General features: G+C 40.4%; 2 protein-coding genes across 9 annotated transcripts in view; both read right to left on the reverse strand.

Annotated features, from left to right (window-relative positions):
* The window catches only part of LOC112144236 (MAGUK p55 subfamily member 5-A), a 31,716-nt gene extending 20,397 nt beyond the window's left edge, over positions 1 to 11,319 (reverse strand). The window contains exon 1 of the mRNA XM_024268638.2: positions 11,117 to 11,319. The gene's annotated coding sequence lies outside the window, so the exon portion shown is untranslated. The remainder of the gene's footprint in view (positions 1 to 11,116) is intronic.
* A 1,049-nt stretch (positions 11,320 to 12,368) lies between these two features.
* The window catches only part of LOC112144242 (gephyrin), a 41,499-nt gene continuing 35,441 nt past the window's right edge, over positions 12,369 to 18,426 (reverse strand). For 4 of the 8 annotated variants that reach the window (XM_024268684.2, XM_024268663.2, XM_024268675.2 and 1 more), the window contains 4 exons: positions 18,089 to 18,192; positions 17,570 to 17,666; positions 16,459 to 16,597; positions 15,878 to 16,378 (listed from right to left, as the gene is read on the reverse strand). In XM_024268684.2, the coding sequence (XP_024124452.1) occupies positions 16,464 to 16,597; positions 17,570 to 17,666; positions 18,089 to 18,192 (335 nt within the window). In that variant the 3' untranslated portion in view covers positions 15,878 to 16,378; positions 16,459 to 16,463. Of the gene's footprint in view, positions 12,688 to 15,877; positions 16,379 to 16,458; positions 16,598 to 17,569; positions 17,667 to 18,088; positions 18,193 to 18,426 lie in introns of those variants that run through there. The other 4 variants (XR_004947034.1, XR_002918873.2, XR_004947032.1 and 1 more) reach the window with 4 other exon arrangements.

Raw genomic sequence — 18,426 nt, forward strand, 5'->3', positions numbered from 1 at the left:
TCCATGTGCTCAGATACTTGTTACAGTCCTGCTCCACACCTTGGTTTATCTTTTATTTTTGTAATCTCATATGTTCATTTTCGTGGACTTTCCTTGAGTGATTGAAGGTTTGTTGTGTTAGTATTGGTGCGGGAATAGCCTCCTAGCATAGCTTACATATTGCTGTCTTCTGCTCATCGTCAGACGTCTTGAATCCAAAATGCAACCAAATCGCTGAATGAGAAAGTGCTTCTTCTTGGGCTGCCTGCATCTTTGTTTCTGTCTGTTTCAATTCCGGGTAAACAACTTCAAGCTCTTCCACGTCCATCGTTCTGCACTCGTGTTAAGCAACGTAAAGTCGTAAAACTTGTGTAAGTGCGAATCAAACAACGTAAAGCAGCTTTGCGTTGCAAAACCACAAGACGGAGTTTCTTTGGGAAGAATCTTTTTAATTTGTCTTTATTTTCACTTATACATATTTTTTGTGTACACACTGACGAGGTTTGGACTATTTAATGATATATTTGATCAAATTAAGTTAGGAGAGAAATTGCACGATTTTGTATTGCCCACACAATATGTATCGTCATATCGCCCAGCGCTAGCTTCATGTCTGCTATGGTTTTTGAAGATCCAAGACAAAGACGAAAACTCCCATACTGTTTAAAGGCGGTATCAGTCTCACAAAAACGTGGTCACAGATTATGACAAACTGGATGAGATCTATAGACCAAAAATAACACTTTAGGAAAAAAAAAAACAGAAAAGGATGTCTCTTTCAACTAAAGATCTACCATCTTGCTTGTTTTCCTGCTCACCCTTTCCCTTTGCTACTGATTAGCTGACTCAGATATTTCCATGTTCTAATTGACTAAGTACACCTAGCCCAGGTAATGAGCAGCAAAAAGTGCAAATGGTAGATGATGGTACATCTTGAGGAGCAGGACCGGGCAGCTCTGATAGACAGAAAGTCCTGCAGCTCCATGTGTGACTCCGACCAAACGCTGCTTCCTTAATGATCAGTTCAGTCTCTGGTCGAATCGCCGGATGACTCAGCCTGCAGTCAGCAGCATAATTACAGTTTTCTAGGCTATTTAAACAATATTTAAAAAAATAATGAAAAACTTAACATCCACATTTGATATTCAGCATTTTAATATTTATTTGGCTTTGGCCATAGAGTTTCATTTTGGTGCATCCCTAGAATCTGTTCTTGCCGTTTTGCCGTTTTGACCTTTGTAACCCATCAGTGGGGCGGTTTGTACATAAAGTTGCACAAAAGACGATAAAGTCACTGGCGTGTGCTGATCATGAACAGTGCCGTGACCCTCTCTTTCAATGAAAGCCTGGAGTTGCATCGACTGGAGGTTTTTTCTCCTTTAGTTCCTTGAACTAAGCAGCAGGAGACTTCCCTGCTTTGGTTAAAGACAGACGCTGCACTCTGACGGCTTGGCCCTGATGCTAGAACCCATGACCCCAGTTGAACTGGTATAATAAAAGGAGCGGTCGTCAGAATGAAAGTCCCAGAGCAATTCAGCTTAGTGGCACGTTAAAACTCTGCGGCCATTATTCTGGTTGCAGAGGGAGCGCACTGGAGCGCGTGCTGGAGAACATTCCAGAGAACAGAGGACTTCTGTCTTTCACTGGCCCATTTCCCAACCAATCCGTCCACAATAACTCACCCCATGTGTACATTAAAGTCCATTCTCAGCCCGTCACCATGGCGACAAGACCTCATACCTGCCGGTATGGTCTAGCTAAAGGTCAGTTCAAAGTGTAGAGCACCACTCCTGCAAGCATGTGGGGGCCGCACTCCCTCAGCCTCAAGCCTCACTGCTCGTTGAGGGGGCGGGGTCAGCCTCAGGTGAGCCACCTGCAGCAGCACTTTGACTCCTATTATCCACAATAATTAAACTCCATAAACAACAAATAGAAATTTATGAGGGAAAGCAGCTGAGACAAGCTAAGAATGTGATGGTGTCCTATGCTGGCATATTCAGAGGACTCATGCATTTTTAAATATGACCATATCTGTTTGCGTCTCTGAACTTTTTAGCGTCAAGCTGCAAACAAATGTCCTTTAGATGTTTTTTAAAACCCTGATGTCCACGGCGTTTCATCTGTGACATCCCATCACTGTTTTCTCTCAAAAGACTTTGCTTTGTCTCCTGGAGTGTTTGTGTTCATCTCTGTGTTAACAAGAGGAACCACCTAAAGGGTGAACAAAAAGGACAGTTGTAGGCTGACTCCAAACTAAGCCCAGATTATAATATTAATAATTATTTAAAAAGGGGTGGGGCGAGGGGAGGCAGCCTGAGTGGAGGATGTGTGGTCTGGATGTGATTGACAGTGAGTTTAGCTGAAGGTAACTAAAGGATCTTTTTATTATTGTCTCAATGAAAATAAAATAAATAAATAAAAATTATAAAATTCAGGAGACCCAAGCAGGCTGCCTCCCCATCCCACAGCCGCTCTTTGTCTGCCAGTCAGCCAGCTTTCCAAGTGCCGGTTGAGCTAGCAAGCAAGCGCTCAGCACAACATCGTGGAGAAAGCTCCACTGTTCTCTGCGTCTTGGGGTGATCTCCAATGCTCTTGGCATCAGCATCACAGAATGAGCTCTGCCGTTTGCAGCGTCGTGGGGTGATCTCCAACGCTCTCGGCATTAGTTGGAGAAGCCAAGGTAGTTGATTAGCTCCGTTACTCTGCATCGCAGGTAGAGCTCAACCAGTCACGTGATGAACTTCAACTCTCGAGGGGGTCGAGTGTTCAAAAGTGGGCAGGGCTTTTATACTGGAGTTCAGAGTATGATATCGTGAAACTTCTTAGACTTACACGGGTTAATCAATCACAAAATTCAACTGTAATACCTCATTTCAACCTGTAGGGGGCAGCACGTAGACAGTTTTAGACTATAATTTCAGGATTTCACAAGTAATGCTATATATCTAGTTCATAATTATGTTAAAAAGTTACGGTTTTAACATTTTAGTTTTAGAGTGTTCAATAAATGTTAATCCTGTTTGGCCCACGATCTAAGGTGCGTTTTGGATTTTGTCCCCTTGTGTGATTGAATTTGATACCTCTGCTCTTGAGGGTCCCATAAAACAGCTCCACACACAAACATGGTCATGAGGATGAGCAAAGGCTCAGAAATATTACCAGAAGAGGAAAATAAACCATCTTTGTTGGTCAAATGAGGACTTGAAAAACCATAAAATGCTCTTCAAAAACTTCACATCAGCTCCAAACCTCTGGTCAGGCCAATGCCAGTGAAGCCCAAATGATACAAATCCTTTGATGGTGGATCCTTCACACAATTTTGTTTAGGTTGTGAGTTCAGAAGAGCTTCAAGCAGAAAACAAACCCACAAAAAGGAGTTCTAGTTTGCATGCTTCATAGCGGACGTTGTTTCTGTCTACAGTAATTGACCATAATCTCTGTATCTGTTAAACTACAGACTCTTCAGCAGTGAAGGAGGTTGACACATTAGTGACCAGAGAGAGCCCACGAGGACACAAACCTAAAACTTAACCCCCCTCCAAAAAATAGTTTTCATCAACGTTTTCGTGACGGAACATACTTTTATTGACATCTTTGTCCTTGTTGTTGTGTGTGGATTTCAAAGTGTGGATGGAGGCAGTTTAAGAGTGTAGTCGGACTGTAGTCCGTTGGTTCGGATCGAGTTTGGAAGATTGTATCTGGTCTATATTCAGAAAGCTGTCAAGAGGACTTTCCTGTTTTGGAGCAAACTTTGTAAATAAAACCAGGTGACTAAAGATCTTTTCAGTCATTGGCCAGTAGTTACAGAGGCGGGTCAAAACAAATAGAGAAAGATGGAGGTGCTGCGGTTTTCCAGGATTTGAACTTATTCAACAATTTCATTTCGCTGATGGATTTTGAGTGTTTGTATGAAGGCCAGGTTCAACACTTTTTACTGCTACTTTGGTACAGCGGAGAAATGCTGCGATACTGGGGACGCTACGGCTATGAGATTCATTAATAAGTGTTTGTGACATTATAGAACAGTGAGAAACAATGTGGATCATCCCACCACATTTGAATGAGTTGCTGTGTCTCATTGTTTTTCAGAGAATTTTGTTATGGAAATACAAGGCCCAATCCGTATTCTTCCCTTCCCCTCCATTTGAAGGGGCAGTTTAAGAACAAGTCATGTCCGGATTATTATTTTTTAAATTTCACCCTCCAAAGGGAGGGCTCCGAAGTCCACCTTTGCGAGGGTAAACAGCGTTGTGCAGAGAAGCGCTTTTCTTCACGTGGATGTGCTCTGAAGCACAGACGTTTACATTTAAATGAAAGTAACGACTTTTTGTTGTAGCATTACCTTTTTAAAGTTCTAAAACTGCTGTCATTATGTATATTCAACCACTGTAAAATCCTGGCTACTGCTAGTGAACCAGCGATTATTGATTACGTCATTAAACGAAAGTGACGTCTGAAATATTTTTTCATAACTCTTCGTCTGGATTCTAAATGGAGATTGGGTCCAATAGAGTTTTTAGGATGTAAAAAGTAATAAGAGTTTTAGCCGTGTACAAATGAACGCTCCAACAAGTAATCAGTTGGATCAATTACTTCATTTTAGCTAACATGACAATCAGTGCTTTACATTTGTCCACGTCTCACCGATCGCCTCATTTCTAACGTGTTTACATCACATGACAGCCGGCTACTCTGGCCATTAGGTTCAGTTCTTTCACTCTAGGGACATTTCATATTCAGACTGAGTGAACCGAAGCTCAGCTTGATAGGAAACGAACCGAGACCACCTCAAAAGATGAGTCCGAGGGCAGGTCCAAGACTCGTTTGTGTGTATTCAGACTGAAAATTTGTTCCGCATCATTGGGGGAAACGAACTCTGGTTCACTTTAAGCGGACCAAATATGTCCAATCTGAATACATCCTTATACTAACCCTGGTGTAATGTAGAAAACAATGAGGAAAGAATCGTTAAGAACAGCACAACATATGTTTGACTCTTTCAACATAAACAAGCTGGTATGTAGCAGGGATGCAATGATTCACTTTCTTTATGACTTGGTTTAACAGTGTAAAGCATTCGGTTCAGTTTTAAACTTAGAATTGTGACATTGCTGTAATCACATTACAGAGAACTTTACACAAAGGAAATGGATCTAAGTTAATGTTGGCTGTTTCAGCGTTATTTGAATGATACCCCCCCATCCTGCAGCTTTACATGCAGCTGCTTTGCATTTGCTTGCCTCTTCATGCTGCATTTCTGATGCTCGCTGTTCCTGTTTGGGTTATTTTAAACGTCCATACTTTCCAGGTTGTTTGTTGTGTTTTCTGACCAGCAGGTAATACTGAACTTGTTCCTGTGAAACTGACTGAAAATGAAAGGCTGATGGTTCAAACCTCTGACTCTGGTGGGTCTCATTACCAAGGGCGATGAGACCCACTACAGGAAGGAAGTAGACCTGCTGACAACATGGTGCAGAGACAATAACCTCCAGCTAAATGTCAGCAAGACCAAGGAGATTGTTGTCAACTTCCAGAGGGGCCACACTCAACACCTGCCACTGATCATTGACGGCACTGCAGTGGAGAGAGTGACGAGCACCAAGTTCCTCGGGCTGCACATCAGTGAGGACCTGTCCTGGACCGCCAACACCACATCACTGGCAAAGAAAGCCCAGCAGCGCCTCTACTTCCTGCGGAAGCTGAAAAGGTCAAGAGCTTCACCATCCATCATGACCATGTTCTACAGAGGAACCATCGAGAGCATCATCTCCAGCTGCATCACTGTGTGGGGCGGCAGCTGCACGGTCTACAACAAAAGAGCCCTGCAGCGCATAGTGAACACAGCCAGCAAAACCATCGGAGCACCACTACCCTCCCTGCAGGACTTATACACCACCCGCCTCACCCGAAAAGCGCTGACAATTGTCAGGGATGCTCACCACCCTGCACACAACCTGTTCAGCCTCCTGCCCTCAGGGAGGAGGTACAGGAGCCTCCGCTCCCGCACCACCAGACTCAGGAACAGCTTCATTCATCAGGCTGTCAGGATGCTGAACTCCTCCCAAACTCCCCAACCACCTATCCTCCACCTGGCTCCCCCCCCGACATGAACAACGCTCGGAAACCCACATGAACAATAATGCCTGCACTACTTGTCACTTTGAACCCCCCATCTATTGTACATTTGTACATTTACATTTGTAAATTTAAATTTATTGCCTTCTCTATATTTTTAAGCCTTCTCTATATTTTTAAGCCTTCTCTATATTTTTTATTGGTTATGTTGTAAATTGTCTTTCTGGGAGAGCAGGAAACGGAATTTCAATTCTTTGACAATAAAGTTGACTTTTGACTTTTTGACTGTATATGCACTGAGGGACCCCTCCACCATGGCATTCCAAACAGGAAGTACCTGCTGGCTCCAAGAAGCCAAAATCCCATAGACTTCTAGAGAGACATAAACAGCTTTTACTCAGCCATTCTATTTGTAAAAAAGACCGTTCTTGATCCATTACATTTTTAAATTAAATGTTTTCCCTCTTTTTACATTTTTTTAAACTGACCAATTAGATGTCTTAATAAAAGCATATGGTCTCACATAGAACATTCAAAACTTTGACAGATTCTACTGAGCCCTCCTCATGTGTAGGGGCGCAGACCTCCAACAAGCTCTCCTCGGATTGGTGAAAGTGGCTCCCATAAAAACAATGACTCAAGCTGACTCGGACCAATCACTGCTTACTGATGATTTCTGGTTCTAACATGACAGTGTCCTTATCACAAAAAAATAAGGCGTCTGACTCGACTTCATTTGTTTGAAACCGGAAGCAAAATATTTTCTATGTGGAGCTAAATTGGGGCTGATATTATTTAAAAAGCAAAATGAAAAAAATATTGGTGTTTGGCCAAAGAAAATGTTTAAATGTCCAAAACTGTTTGCTATTCTAAAATAAACGTAGTTATTTTCAGCTTCAAATGTTAAATTTTTTAGGTTTCAAAAATCAAAATGTCAATTTCAATTTTTTTTTTCAGTTTCAAATGTTTTTTTCACTTCAACTCTTTTTTTTTAAATCTGAACATTTTGGTTTAAAAAACTTTTGGCCCTGTTGTGACACGTTGGGGCGGGGCTAACACGACAGACCAATCAAAATCAATTAGGGTGGTTAGTTGTTTTCGATGCCTGTATTTAACACAATAAGATGGCGCATTGAACGGGATAGAACAGTGTCTTGGCATTCTACGAGCTTTTTGGACTATTATGGCATTTACTAAGATTTGTTTTAGGCTTGTACGCGATAAAACTGTTTTTTTACACCCGTCTTGGGACAACTTCAGACTATGATAGTACAGACTAAACAGCCATTTTCTGACCGTAATTATCCCAGTTCTCAGAGTCAGTGAATGCACCGGGACTGAAGTTACCATCCTCATCGATTCTGATTGGTCCTTTGTGTTAGCCCCGCCCCAACAGGGTCAAATGTTTTTAAAAGTAAAATGTTCAGATTTGAAAACAAAAAAAATTAGCTGAAAGTGAAAAAAAGACTTGAAACTGAAAAAAACATTTTGAAATTGAAATTTTGAAACCTAAAAAACAAAACATTTGAAGCTGAAAATATTTAAATTTATTTTAGAATAGCAAAGAATTTTGGACATTTCACTTCTTTTTTTTTTACATTTTTTTTCAAATCACCAATATTTTTTTCAATTCGTTTTATTTGGGTTTCAACTGATTTGACCCCAATTTGGCTCCATATTTTTATGCCTGATGTCACACTATGTCCAGTTCTCAGATACAGTCAATGTTGAAACACCTGCAGGAACTTTTCCTCATCAACAACACAGAGAGTGAAAGTGTGGATCTGCATGAGAAAGGAGCAGGTCAAAGACTGGAACTGAAAGAGATGTTTGCAGATCATGTGGTCCGTGCATCTATGGACCAAAGAGCAGACCCAGCAGGCCCGGAAAAGAACAGAACCACCACAGGCTGAGGTCAGAATGAAACCAGATCAACACCATCACTTTGAAGGGCTAACAGGTCAATCCCCGTACTAGCTCATGTTTGATGGGATGGGGGGCGTCACAGTAAGAGGGAGGGGGACACATTGTGGGGGTGGGTGGGGGGCTGTGACCCTGGTTTGAACATCTACAGAGCAGCTGACCGTCAGTCACCATCATCTAACAGCGATAAATCCTCAGCATTCATCAATGGAGTTGAAGGATTTCTGACAGATCTTCAGGATGTGGAGGGTTTTTCTTTTACCGTTTCCTTCAGAAAGTCCTCAACCTCCTATGGTTCTGTGCTGGACTCCTGACAGACTTCATGACCTCAGCGGGGAAAGATTTAAAACAAGTAATTTTTCTTATCAAGGGGCTGGAGTTTCAACTTTAAGGGAAACCTTTTGGAAAACCTCCCAAGAACCGAGATTTTTCTCTGATGCTTCTCATCAACAGCAGTTTTTAGGCCTGTGAAGACTCACAAACAACAACAGTGCTGTAAGGTGAGGGGGGGGGTTCAAAAGGATCAACAATTACTGTGAAATCTAAACAAACAAACAATTTTTAAGGTGGATGCAAACTTAGAAGGTAACAGTCAATTTAAGAGACATTCAGACGTGTAAACAGAAATCTTTGTTTACATGTAAACACTCCACAAGGTGGAGGAATATAAACCCATATTTATGTTTACTTTGAATTCTTCTGATGAAACAAAAACAGACAAAAATAAAAAGAGTGAGAAAAACCACAGATATCTGCAAAAAAAAGTTTATCTCTCAACAAAGTTTCATAGGTTTCTTATAGCATTTGAAATATATATATTTTCGCATTAAGGAACAGACAGTACTCTTTAAAATGCTTATTTCATTATTCTCTTTGAAATGGGACACCTTTTTAGATATTCTGTAGCCCGTCACCTCGTTTGGTCTTTGGCAAGGGTTTGACTCAGTGCTTCACCTTGAACTAAGGAGTCACGGGAGCGTCATCCACAAGATATGTAACTCCACATCCACTGACGGCCCTGAAGCTGCTTTTGGAGCCAGCTCTGACATGAGAGTAAACAAAGGGAAGATAAGTCCCAACAATCTAGACCTCCACAGTGTAATGTGCAGGCACAGCCCGACACATACCGCTCTGCCCAGATAAGATCCAGAACTGCTGCATATTTGTTCCTCTGCAGCGGCGGGGAACAGAAACGAGACTTCAGCCTTCGGTGGCGGCAGGAATGCTCGAGTCAGCACGGATGTGTGGGGAGCACATCCATGACAAAGTCACACAACTAAAAAGACGGCTGAAGGAGTAAACCTGGGAGGAAACGGGACAAACTGTTGCTAATCTGATGCCGTTTATGAAAAGTTCTAAAGCGAGGTTTGTGTGAGAGATGCTCCTCCATGTTCTGATGCTTTTGTCTTCTTGTTTTGGTGTCACTCTGACCTCTGGGTCACTATAGTCTGCAAACAGACAGGTGGGGGGGCGGAAAACGTCACCAAGTCCCTCTTGATGACATTCAAGTTGAAGTATTCCTCTAACTTTCCCAAAAAAGCTACAGCACAAAAACAGCTGCTTGCTCAAGTACTCTAAACATTTAAAATGTTATGTCTGGTGAATTGTTTAGCATATTTTACATCAAATAAATTATTTTACTACATTAAAAAAAGGTTTTAAAATGAGGGTTTTCTTTAAAACAATAATTGGTGATGTAAAAAATATCTCTAAATAACAAATTCACACATAGAAGTAAAAAGTATTAAAACTCATCATTTAAATGTTAATATTAAAAGGGTGTATTTATGTTCTCGATTTTAATAGTCCAAAGGCACGTGACAAAGTCAAGGCCCGGGGGCCTTAAATTCATAATTCTGTCAAAAGGTTATTTTAAAGTTTAAAAAACTGTCATTCTGCTAGCTTTTTGGACTATTTTGGCATTTACTAAGAGTTTTTTTAGACAATTTTGGAGTTTAGCAAATATTTCAGCTACATGCAAGCTGTTTTGACTAATTTAGACTTTTTAAATATTTTTTAAGCTATTTTGGAGTTAGGCTAATATTTGCATGCTTGCTTGTATGGCTAATTTAGGCTTTTTAAAGGTGTTTTAGGCTAATTTTGAGTTTAGCTAATTGTTCAGCCGCATACTAGCAGATAATTTAATCTTTTTAAATAAAATTTTAGGCCATTTTGGAGTTAGGCTAATATTTACATGATAGCCATTCTGGCTCATTAAGGCATTTTTCAGTTATGCTAATTTGCCATTTTGCTAATATTTTTGTGGCTATCAACTTCAGCGTTATCAGTTATCATTTCAGCATCTTCAACTATCAGCACTAGCATCTCCAGCAGCCAAATTCACCTAAAACATTCACACTAGCATTATCACAGGTAATGCTATATATCTAGTTCACAATTATGTTAAAAAATTAGTCTTAAAGTTTTAAAATTTTAGTTTAAGAGCGTTCAATAAATCCGACCTAAGGTGTGTTTTGGATTTAAGCCCCCTTTTGAGTTCGACACTCCTATGATATCTTTGTTCAGGTTTTTCCTTTTAACATTTTGTGTTTGATGCATTTTGTTATGTTAAACTGAATGATACTGTACATCTGACCAAGAACCACAGAGGAAACTTTGATCATTTGTCCAATTAAACATTAATGAAAATCTTCAGACAGTCAGGCTGAGTTCTGCTGAGTCAAACTTGAGTCAGCATCCTGAAAAACCTGTTGCCCAAAAATAAAAGTCAACCAAAACTGGTGTTAAAACAAAGTAAAGTGACCGTATATTCAGAGTGTATGTCGTGGAGTTCTTCAGATGACAGGAAGAAAGGCCGGAGATCTCTGGTTCGGACTCCAAACGACCGTCTCATCAAACTCCAGCTCCACTGACGGGCGGAGTGACAGCTAGCTGCCGAGAGCTAACCCAAAGAGCGGCTTCACCGCAAAGTTACGCCTTCAAAGTCAGCGGGGAACACCGGGGAGTCTTTCCGCGTCTCCTCATTGTGATTCCGAGTGTTTCCGAGCCGACAAGCCGAACCTTACGGAGCAAACAATTTCCACAAATTGACGCCAAGCTAACGTTAGCGGCTAAATGCTAGCGGCACCTGTTGATAACAAAGCCGCCTCAGACCGGAGGAAAACACGGGACCGCTTACCTCAGAGTCCGCACCGCTCGCCCGCCGCTTCACGCCACTACATCCAACCGGAAACCTCCAACTTATATCCGAATAGTTGAGAATTCGGCTCCGAATTTGGTTTATTTAAAGTTTCATTCTAACACACTTGTTGCTCGCTGATCCGCAGCGGAGACATCCCTCCCTCCGCTCCTCCGTCTGTCAGTCCCAACTGCGGAGGGGGGAGGGACCAACATGCCATCCAGGAGATAACGCTCACGCTGATTGGATGGGACGATGACAGGAATCTGGTCTCAACCAATCAGATGACCTTTTACATTTCACAGTAAAACATCAATGTTACTTTAATTTAATATTTTAATAAACAAAACCTGGGCTTATTTCCGTTATTATTGTTCATGTACATTTAAACTTCAACACAATTTTTGCAATTTAAAAAAGATTTTCTGGAATAAATTATGAAACATAAAATAAATTAAAAATAAATTTCTTTAGGGAAAAAAATGATTGAAAACGTTGAAAGATGCAGATACAGTTAAAATAAAAGGTGGTTTGAAAAATATATAAAATATTATGCAATTATAAAAAAAACGAAACAGATCTTTTTGATGTATTCTTTAAATGCATTTGAATTTTTTTTAAAATCATTCTTTAAACCTAATATTTTCAAATTTTTTGTTTTCTATTAAGTCTTTTTTTAAAGAAAATATTTTACAGCCTAAAAATTGAAATATTGAAATGAACAAAACTATAAATAGAGCAAACAATACAGTTTAAAACAAATTTAAAAATAAGAAAAATGTGCACGTTTTTTGAACAAACAAAAGATATCAATAGAGATGGAAAAAAATATGACAAAAATTTGAAAATGTGTCTTTTCAATTTTTTTTTTTTACAACTCCATCTTTGGGAAATTTAATGTCATTTAAATAAATATTTTTCAACAAAACTCAAATGAAAAAAAAATCGATATATGAGCTGAATTAAGAACAAAAACTGGTTTCTAACTTTTAGCTTGCTTTAACCGCAGACTCCTCTTTGCCCAAAGTTTCTTGTGCAACAAACTCAGGTGAAAAAAATATTAAGCTTTGACCTCCAACACAGAGGCCCTTGAATGCAACATGTTACTTATTTACTCATAAACTATTTATATTTGCACGAAGCCACTTCCTAGATTATCCGCAGATAAAAACCCTCCTCCAGTCCTTCTGTATTTTGACTGGTTTCAAACAGTCATCATTTTCATGAGAAGAAGAGACTTTGGAAGACAAAGTGTACAGAATAATCAGGATTATCTTTAATTCATCTTCAGTTTCACTAATATCTTTACAGGAAACAAAAGCATCCTCCCATAGGTTTGTACAGTAGTGGCAGAATGCTGTCATTGCTTCATTAGTGCTGGTCATAGTTGATCATGTGTGCGGTGTGACTCAGTTCACTCAGTACAAAGGCAGTTTCACGTTAACCTGCTTCTTTCACTCCGAAGGGTTTGTTTGATTGCTTCTTCTTGGGCAGGTGCCGGCAGCTCGCGTTTTTCGAGACATGAACTCGGCTATGACGTCCGTGGTGCATTTGAGGTAACCGGGAAGTTTCTAGATTACAGCAAATAAAGAAGGGCGCGTTAGCGTTGGACATTACGCATCAAAGTTTCCATAGAGGCTCGCCTGAAGTCACACCTGCCCAAAGAGAAAGATGTGCCCCCCCCTACAGGTTTGAAAAGAAGAGCAAAAAGACAGCAGAGGAAGGTGAAGGTCAAAGGTCACAGCTAACACCGCCTTCGGTTCATCCAGGACACCGGGTTTTGTGTCAGGAAATACTGAAGGATAAAACAAGAAGCAGTTCCTGGTTTCCCCAGAACAGACAGAGGAGAACTGACGGCAGCGTTAGACCTTTGACCCGCCAGCATGTTTGGCACCGGCTGCAGGAAATCACAGGATCACTTACAGACTCACAGAACCCAAACCAAACTTTTCACAGTTTAAAACGAATGAAGCCATTCAGCATTTTGTCAGAATCCCAGAAGTGCCACACAAAGCTTAAACAAAACCATGAGTTGGGACACGAGGAGACATTTCTGTCTTTCTTAAGATGAAAAACAGACTTTTTTCTTTTTTTTCACAGATTTTCTGGGTCAGGACAGACATTTGCCATGAAAAATTATTTTTTTGATTTTTTTTTGAATGCATGAAGATTTTTTTGTGGGGCTTTCTGTCTCCACCAACGATCTTTCCCTCACAGCCTTGAAGTGCGTTGATGCTTTTGACCTGGAGAAGCACCTGGACACGACCGCCGCTGCGTACACACAGTGTAGTTTAAGAGCACCTGAATGCGACATGAGCAATGTCATCTTTTCTCCAAGCTGGGAATGTTATCAACGCATCACAACTCATTCAAGAAGTTCCGGTTTGTTCAGTTCAGGAAACATAAGGAACGCTTTGAAGCTCCGAGAACACAAAGAGAAATTACTCCCAAATAATCAAATGAGGAAAGGCAATTAAAACTACGTTCAAATTATTATTTTGAAGGTTTTTTACTTTATAAATCATTCTTTTTTCTAAAATTCTTATCTTGCTGTTTTTAACAGTAGAGAAACATAAAAAGAAATAACAAGAAAATGACAAAAGTAATAAATTAATGAAAGATTTAAGACAATGCTTATATATGACACCATTTTTTGACATAAAAACATCTCCCATTATCACTCTTTAATTGCCTTCATCCACATTTATTATTTCACTTATTGCTCTTCCTATTTCCCCACAGATTTTGTTTTCTTTTGTGATGTTTTATAATAATCTTTAACCACACAGACAAAGTCTATTTTTCCTCAGTGTCAATAAATCCCATAAAAGGTCAAACTGCACAAATTATGCTGAATATTTGCATTTTATGCCAAAAGAGAGTCAGAATAATATTTGCTTTTTTTATTGGTTAAACTATCTAACTATAATGTTGTGTGTGCCTGAGTTAGTGAGATTTCAGACTGGACAGAGGCAGCCACATGGGGGCAGTAGAGCAGCAGTAGGGCCACTTGTGTCTGAGCGGTTCTAAACAGAAGAAGCAACGAGATCTTCTACAGCAGGGCTGTCAAACTCAATCGCACAAGGGGCCAAAATCCAAAACACGGTCGCGGGCCGAGCAGGATTAACATTTATAGAACACTATAAAACTATATCTTTTAAACTTTAACACCATAACTTTTTAACATAATCATGAACTAGATATATAGCATTACCTGTGATAATGCTAGTGTGAATGCTGTAAGCTGAATTTGACCTCTGAAGATGCTAGTGATGATAGCTGAAAACGCTGAGCTGATAGCCAGCTGAAATATTAGCTTAATACCAAATTAGCCCATTAACAAAAAAAAACGTAGGTTAGACAAAAAAGCTACCAAGTAGCCAAAAAAATAGCAAAGTTTTAAAATATCATTAGACAGAACAGCTAGCATGTAGCTGAAATATTAGCTAAACTGTTACTTAAATGCTAAATTAGAATTAAAAAAAACAACCTAAAAATAAAGGCAATGAAGATGATAGTTTATTAAACTTTAAATGAATCGTGCAGCTTCTGTCCTTCATTAGTTCCCGGAATTAAAACTAGATTGAATCAAAAAAGAGAGATAAGGAATATACCATCCATCAAACTCGTTTCGACAGGTGACCTTTGACCCTCAAGATGACGTAACAACTTAATATCACTTTTATATAAAAAGGGTATATAGGGTCAAAGGTCACCTGTCAAGCTGAGTTTGATGGAAAGTATATTCCTGATCTCTCTAATGAGGTCAGAATCTGAAACAAGGAACTATTTTTCACAAAAGATACAAGTTTATTTCACTGACACAAATAAAACAACTCCATATAATATAAAGTAACGACTAATCCACTATTAAATTAGTCGTCGACTGTTTTAGTCGTCGATTAGTCTACTAATCGTGGCCGCCCCATCTGTATGAATAAACTAATAAATCTGAATTTTGTTGCGGTTCTGTTTTTAACATAGACCAGGGTCTTGAAGCTACAGTGTTGATATTTGTTTAAAGGACAACAGAAGAATCTGCACCATATCTCTGTAGCACAATAGGATTCCATTATTAGGTATTTCTGTCATTTGTGATCAAAAAGAATTCAAAAAATAATAATAGGAAAGACCTGGCAAGAATAACTTGTGCTGCGATCTTTAACCCATAAAGACCCAGAACTATTTTTCCTAAGAAATGAAATGATATGGAATAACCCACAAATCAAGTAGACTACATAATGCATTTCTGTGACACTGATGTCACCATAGGTTCTTCGACTATTAAATTAGTCGTTGATTAGTTGACTAATCGTGGCAGCCCTACTAAACGTTAAGGTCGGAGAGGTCATGAGGAGGTCAGAAAGAGATGTGACATGCTCCCACCTCCTCTCCTTTCATGGGATTTCATTGCAGTGAGAAAACATAGACAAAAGCCACTCTGATCTTAGAAAATCGACCGTAAAAAGCTTCAATTTTGAGTAGTAACTTGGCACATGGAACGTGAACGAGGCGTCACAGTGGCGCCGCCACCTCTGACACGACAACGGATCACAGCAGACGAAAACGCGGCGTTCCACAACGGCCGCACTGTCAGACCAGAAACCCCGCCCCCACGGGCAGGATGCAGCCCCGCCTCCCGCTGCTCCACCTGGAGGAGTTTCATGGCTTTCACTGAGAGTTTGTGTGTCTCTGGACGGTTTGTTTTTCTGCAGAGGAAACTGGACTGATAAGAGTAAAAATATACAAACAATCCTTGAATTTTTTTCCACAAAAAAATTCTACTTGGTACCACTACAGTGAAAGTTTTCTTTTTTTCTCTATGTCTGATAGAAAATGTCAGAGGTGCAGGAGGAGAAAGAGGAGAAAAAAGGATTGGAGGAAGGGAAAATACTTTTATACCTACCAGAGAAAATCGCACAAACTGAAGAGGAGAAAGGGGCATGAGTACTACCATCAGAACCATAATGATATTAATAATAAATAGAATAACTTAGAATATTGATCATCATCATTAGGATAATAATAATAATAATATTACAGAATAAATCTCATATTTTCTCTATTTTTTCTTCATTGAAATACAGTGATCTGCTCAAAGCAGAGAGGACTCAGCCTGCGCTGGCTCCGATTGGCTGTTGCATATGACATCACAGCTAATGGCAACCAGATAGACATGCATCACTTCCTGCCCCCACCCACATCTCGTCCCGTCAAGAAGTCCTGGCGCTGCCATGGCAACCGGTAGCAAATGACGTGAGTCTGCGGAGACAGACACATTGGCGTGCGTTAGCGTCAACCTCAGCGTGTGAACTCGGGCACATGCCCCCCCCCACTCCCACCTGCATCATAGCCGCCCGATGACCATCACATCCACCACCTCCCCCTTGTGCAGCTCCACGTACTGCTCCGTCTTGGGGGGCAGCATCAGCAGGCCGTTGGCGCTGCGCATCGACATCAGCCTGCTGGACACCTGGTTACCTGCAGAGACAAAGGGCTTTCAGCGCCGATCCTGCCGGTTTGGATCATCTGTTTATCCTAATCCGGACCAGAACGAATGAGGTCGGACACGATCAGTTTAACCCTTTAACACTTAGCCCGTGCCGCTAAGGGAAGGTCAGGGCGGGTCAGACTGTCTGAGTCCTGCAGTTCTGAGAGATGATGAAGGCAGCATCTATTGCCACAAGCATGTATTGCCTTTGGTCAGGTGGTCCAACGTAACAAAATGTTTATTTTTTTAAGATTCAGAGCGTGTTCTGATTTTAGCTGAGTCAGCACTCCTCCATAGAGAGGATCCTGAAAGAGCAATGTGGACTGAACTTCATGCTATAACACTCACTAAAGTCAAGGCCCGGGGGCCGGATCCGGCCCTCCAGATCATTTTATTTTATTGTTATTAATGGCCCGATGGTATCTTCCTCTTATTTTTAACTTGTATAGCTTTGACAAAATATATTTTTATGGAGAGTAAAATATTGAAAGTTATTTAAGGTTTATTTATTCATATTTTTGGTAAAAAGTTACGGTTTTTAAAGTTTTAAAAATTGTCATTCCGCTAGCTTTTTGGATTATTTTGGCATTTACCAGACTCAGCATCCTTCTACCAATATATTACTGTCTCTCCTCTGAACATGTCCAAACCATCTCAGTCTGGCCTCTCTGACTTTATCTCCAATATATCTAGTTCATAATTATGTAAAAAAGTTACAGTTTTAAAGTTTTAAAAACTTAGTTTTAGAGCGTTCAATAAAAGTTTATCTTTTTCGGCCGTGACTTAAGGTATGTTTTGGATTTTGGCCCGTTGTGCGATTGACTTTGGCACCCCTGCAGTATGGGATGCCTGACTGCCCGCTAGTGGTCTGAATGAGTTACCACCAGGATCTCTCTTGACTTGTTGTGTCACTTGTATGTCTTCAGATAAGTAAAACTAACTCCAGATGTGAGGACTGTTACCTGTGCTTTGGGCCCAGGGCAGAGGTTCCTGATGATGCCAGGTCAGGATGCAGCGGTGGTACTCGGGTCTGGGGTCCAGCTTCACGTCGCAGGAGAGCTAAGAACCAAAAACAGGTTTGATTTGTTCTGAGTGCTGATGAAGAACAGAGGATGAAGCACAGAAACCTCTGTGGAGCAGACAGATGTTAACAGACAGACCGAAGAAGTTTTTAAAAACTTTTCATACATGGTTCATACATGATCGTGGGGGAAATGTTCCATCAATGACCTGCGATGGGTGAAATCCTCAAAGTAGGACTACAGAGTTTTAAGACTGTAAACTTTACACACTTTTCTCAGACACACATGAACTTTTCCAAAAAGATTTTCTCTTTATTTTAACTCTCAAAGTTCAAACCTTCATAATAAAAAATAAGTCCAGGATTATTGAAGGACAACACAGATCTGATCATGATCAAAGGTTTCTGCAACGCTGGTACTGCACAAGTGCATTTGTGTGTGTGTGTGTTTGTGTCTCACTCTGGCTTTTATAATGGTCGGCCGTGGGTCCAGGATTCCCTGCATTTTCCTCAGAGCAGGAATCACGAACAGGTTACACGTCACCACCGCCGACACCGGGTTTCCTGAAACAAGTCCACACAGTCAGCCTAAGTCAGGGGTCTGAAACTCAAATCAGCCGGGGGCCACTGGAGGCAGAATCTAGGTGAGGCCGGGCTGCATCAGGATTTTCACAAGAAAATCGCTGAGAAAATTCCAGTGTTCTCAAATATCTTTATTTTTAACAAAAAATAATGAATAAATAATGAACGACATGTATAGATCTTTGTCCGTGTTGATTTATATATATATAAAAAAAT

This window comes from Oryzias melastigma, linkage group LG22, assembly GCF_002922805.2.
Source record: "Oryzias melastigma strain HK-1 linkage group LG22, ASM292280v2, whole genome shotgun sequence".
NCBI lineage: Eukaryota > Metazoa > Chordata > Actinopteri > Beloniformes > Adrianichthyidae > Oryzias > Oryzias melastigma.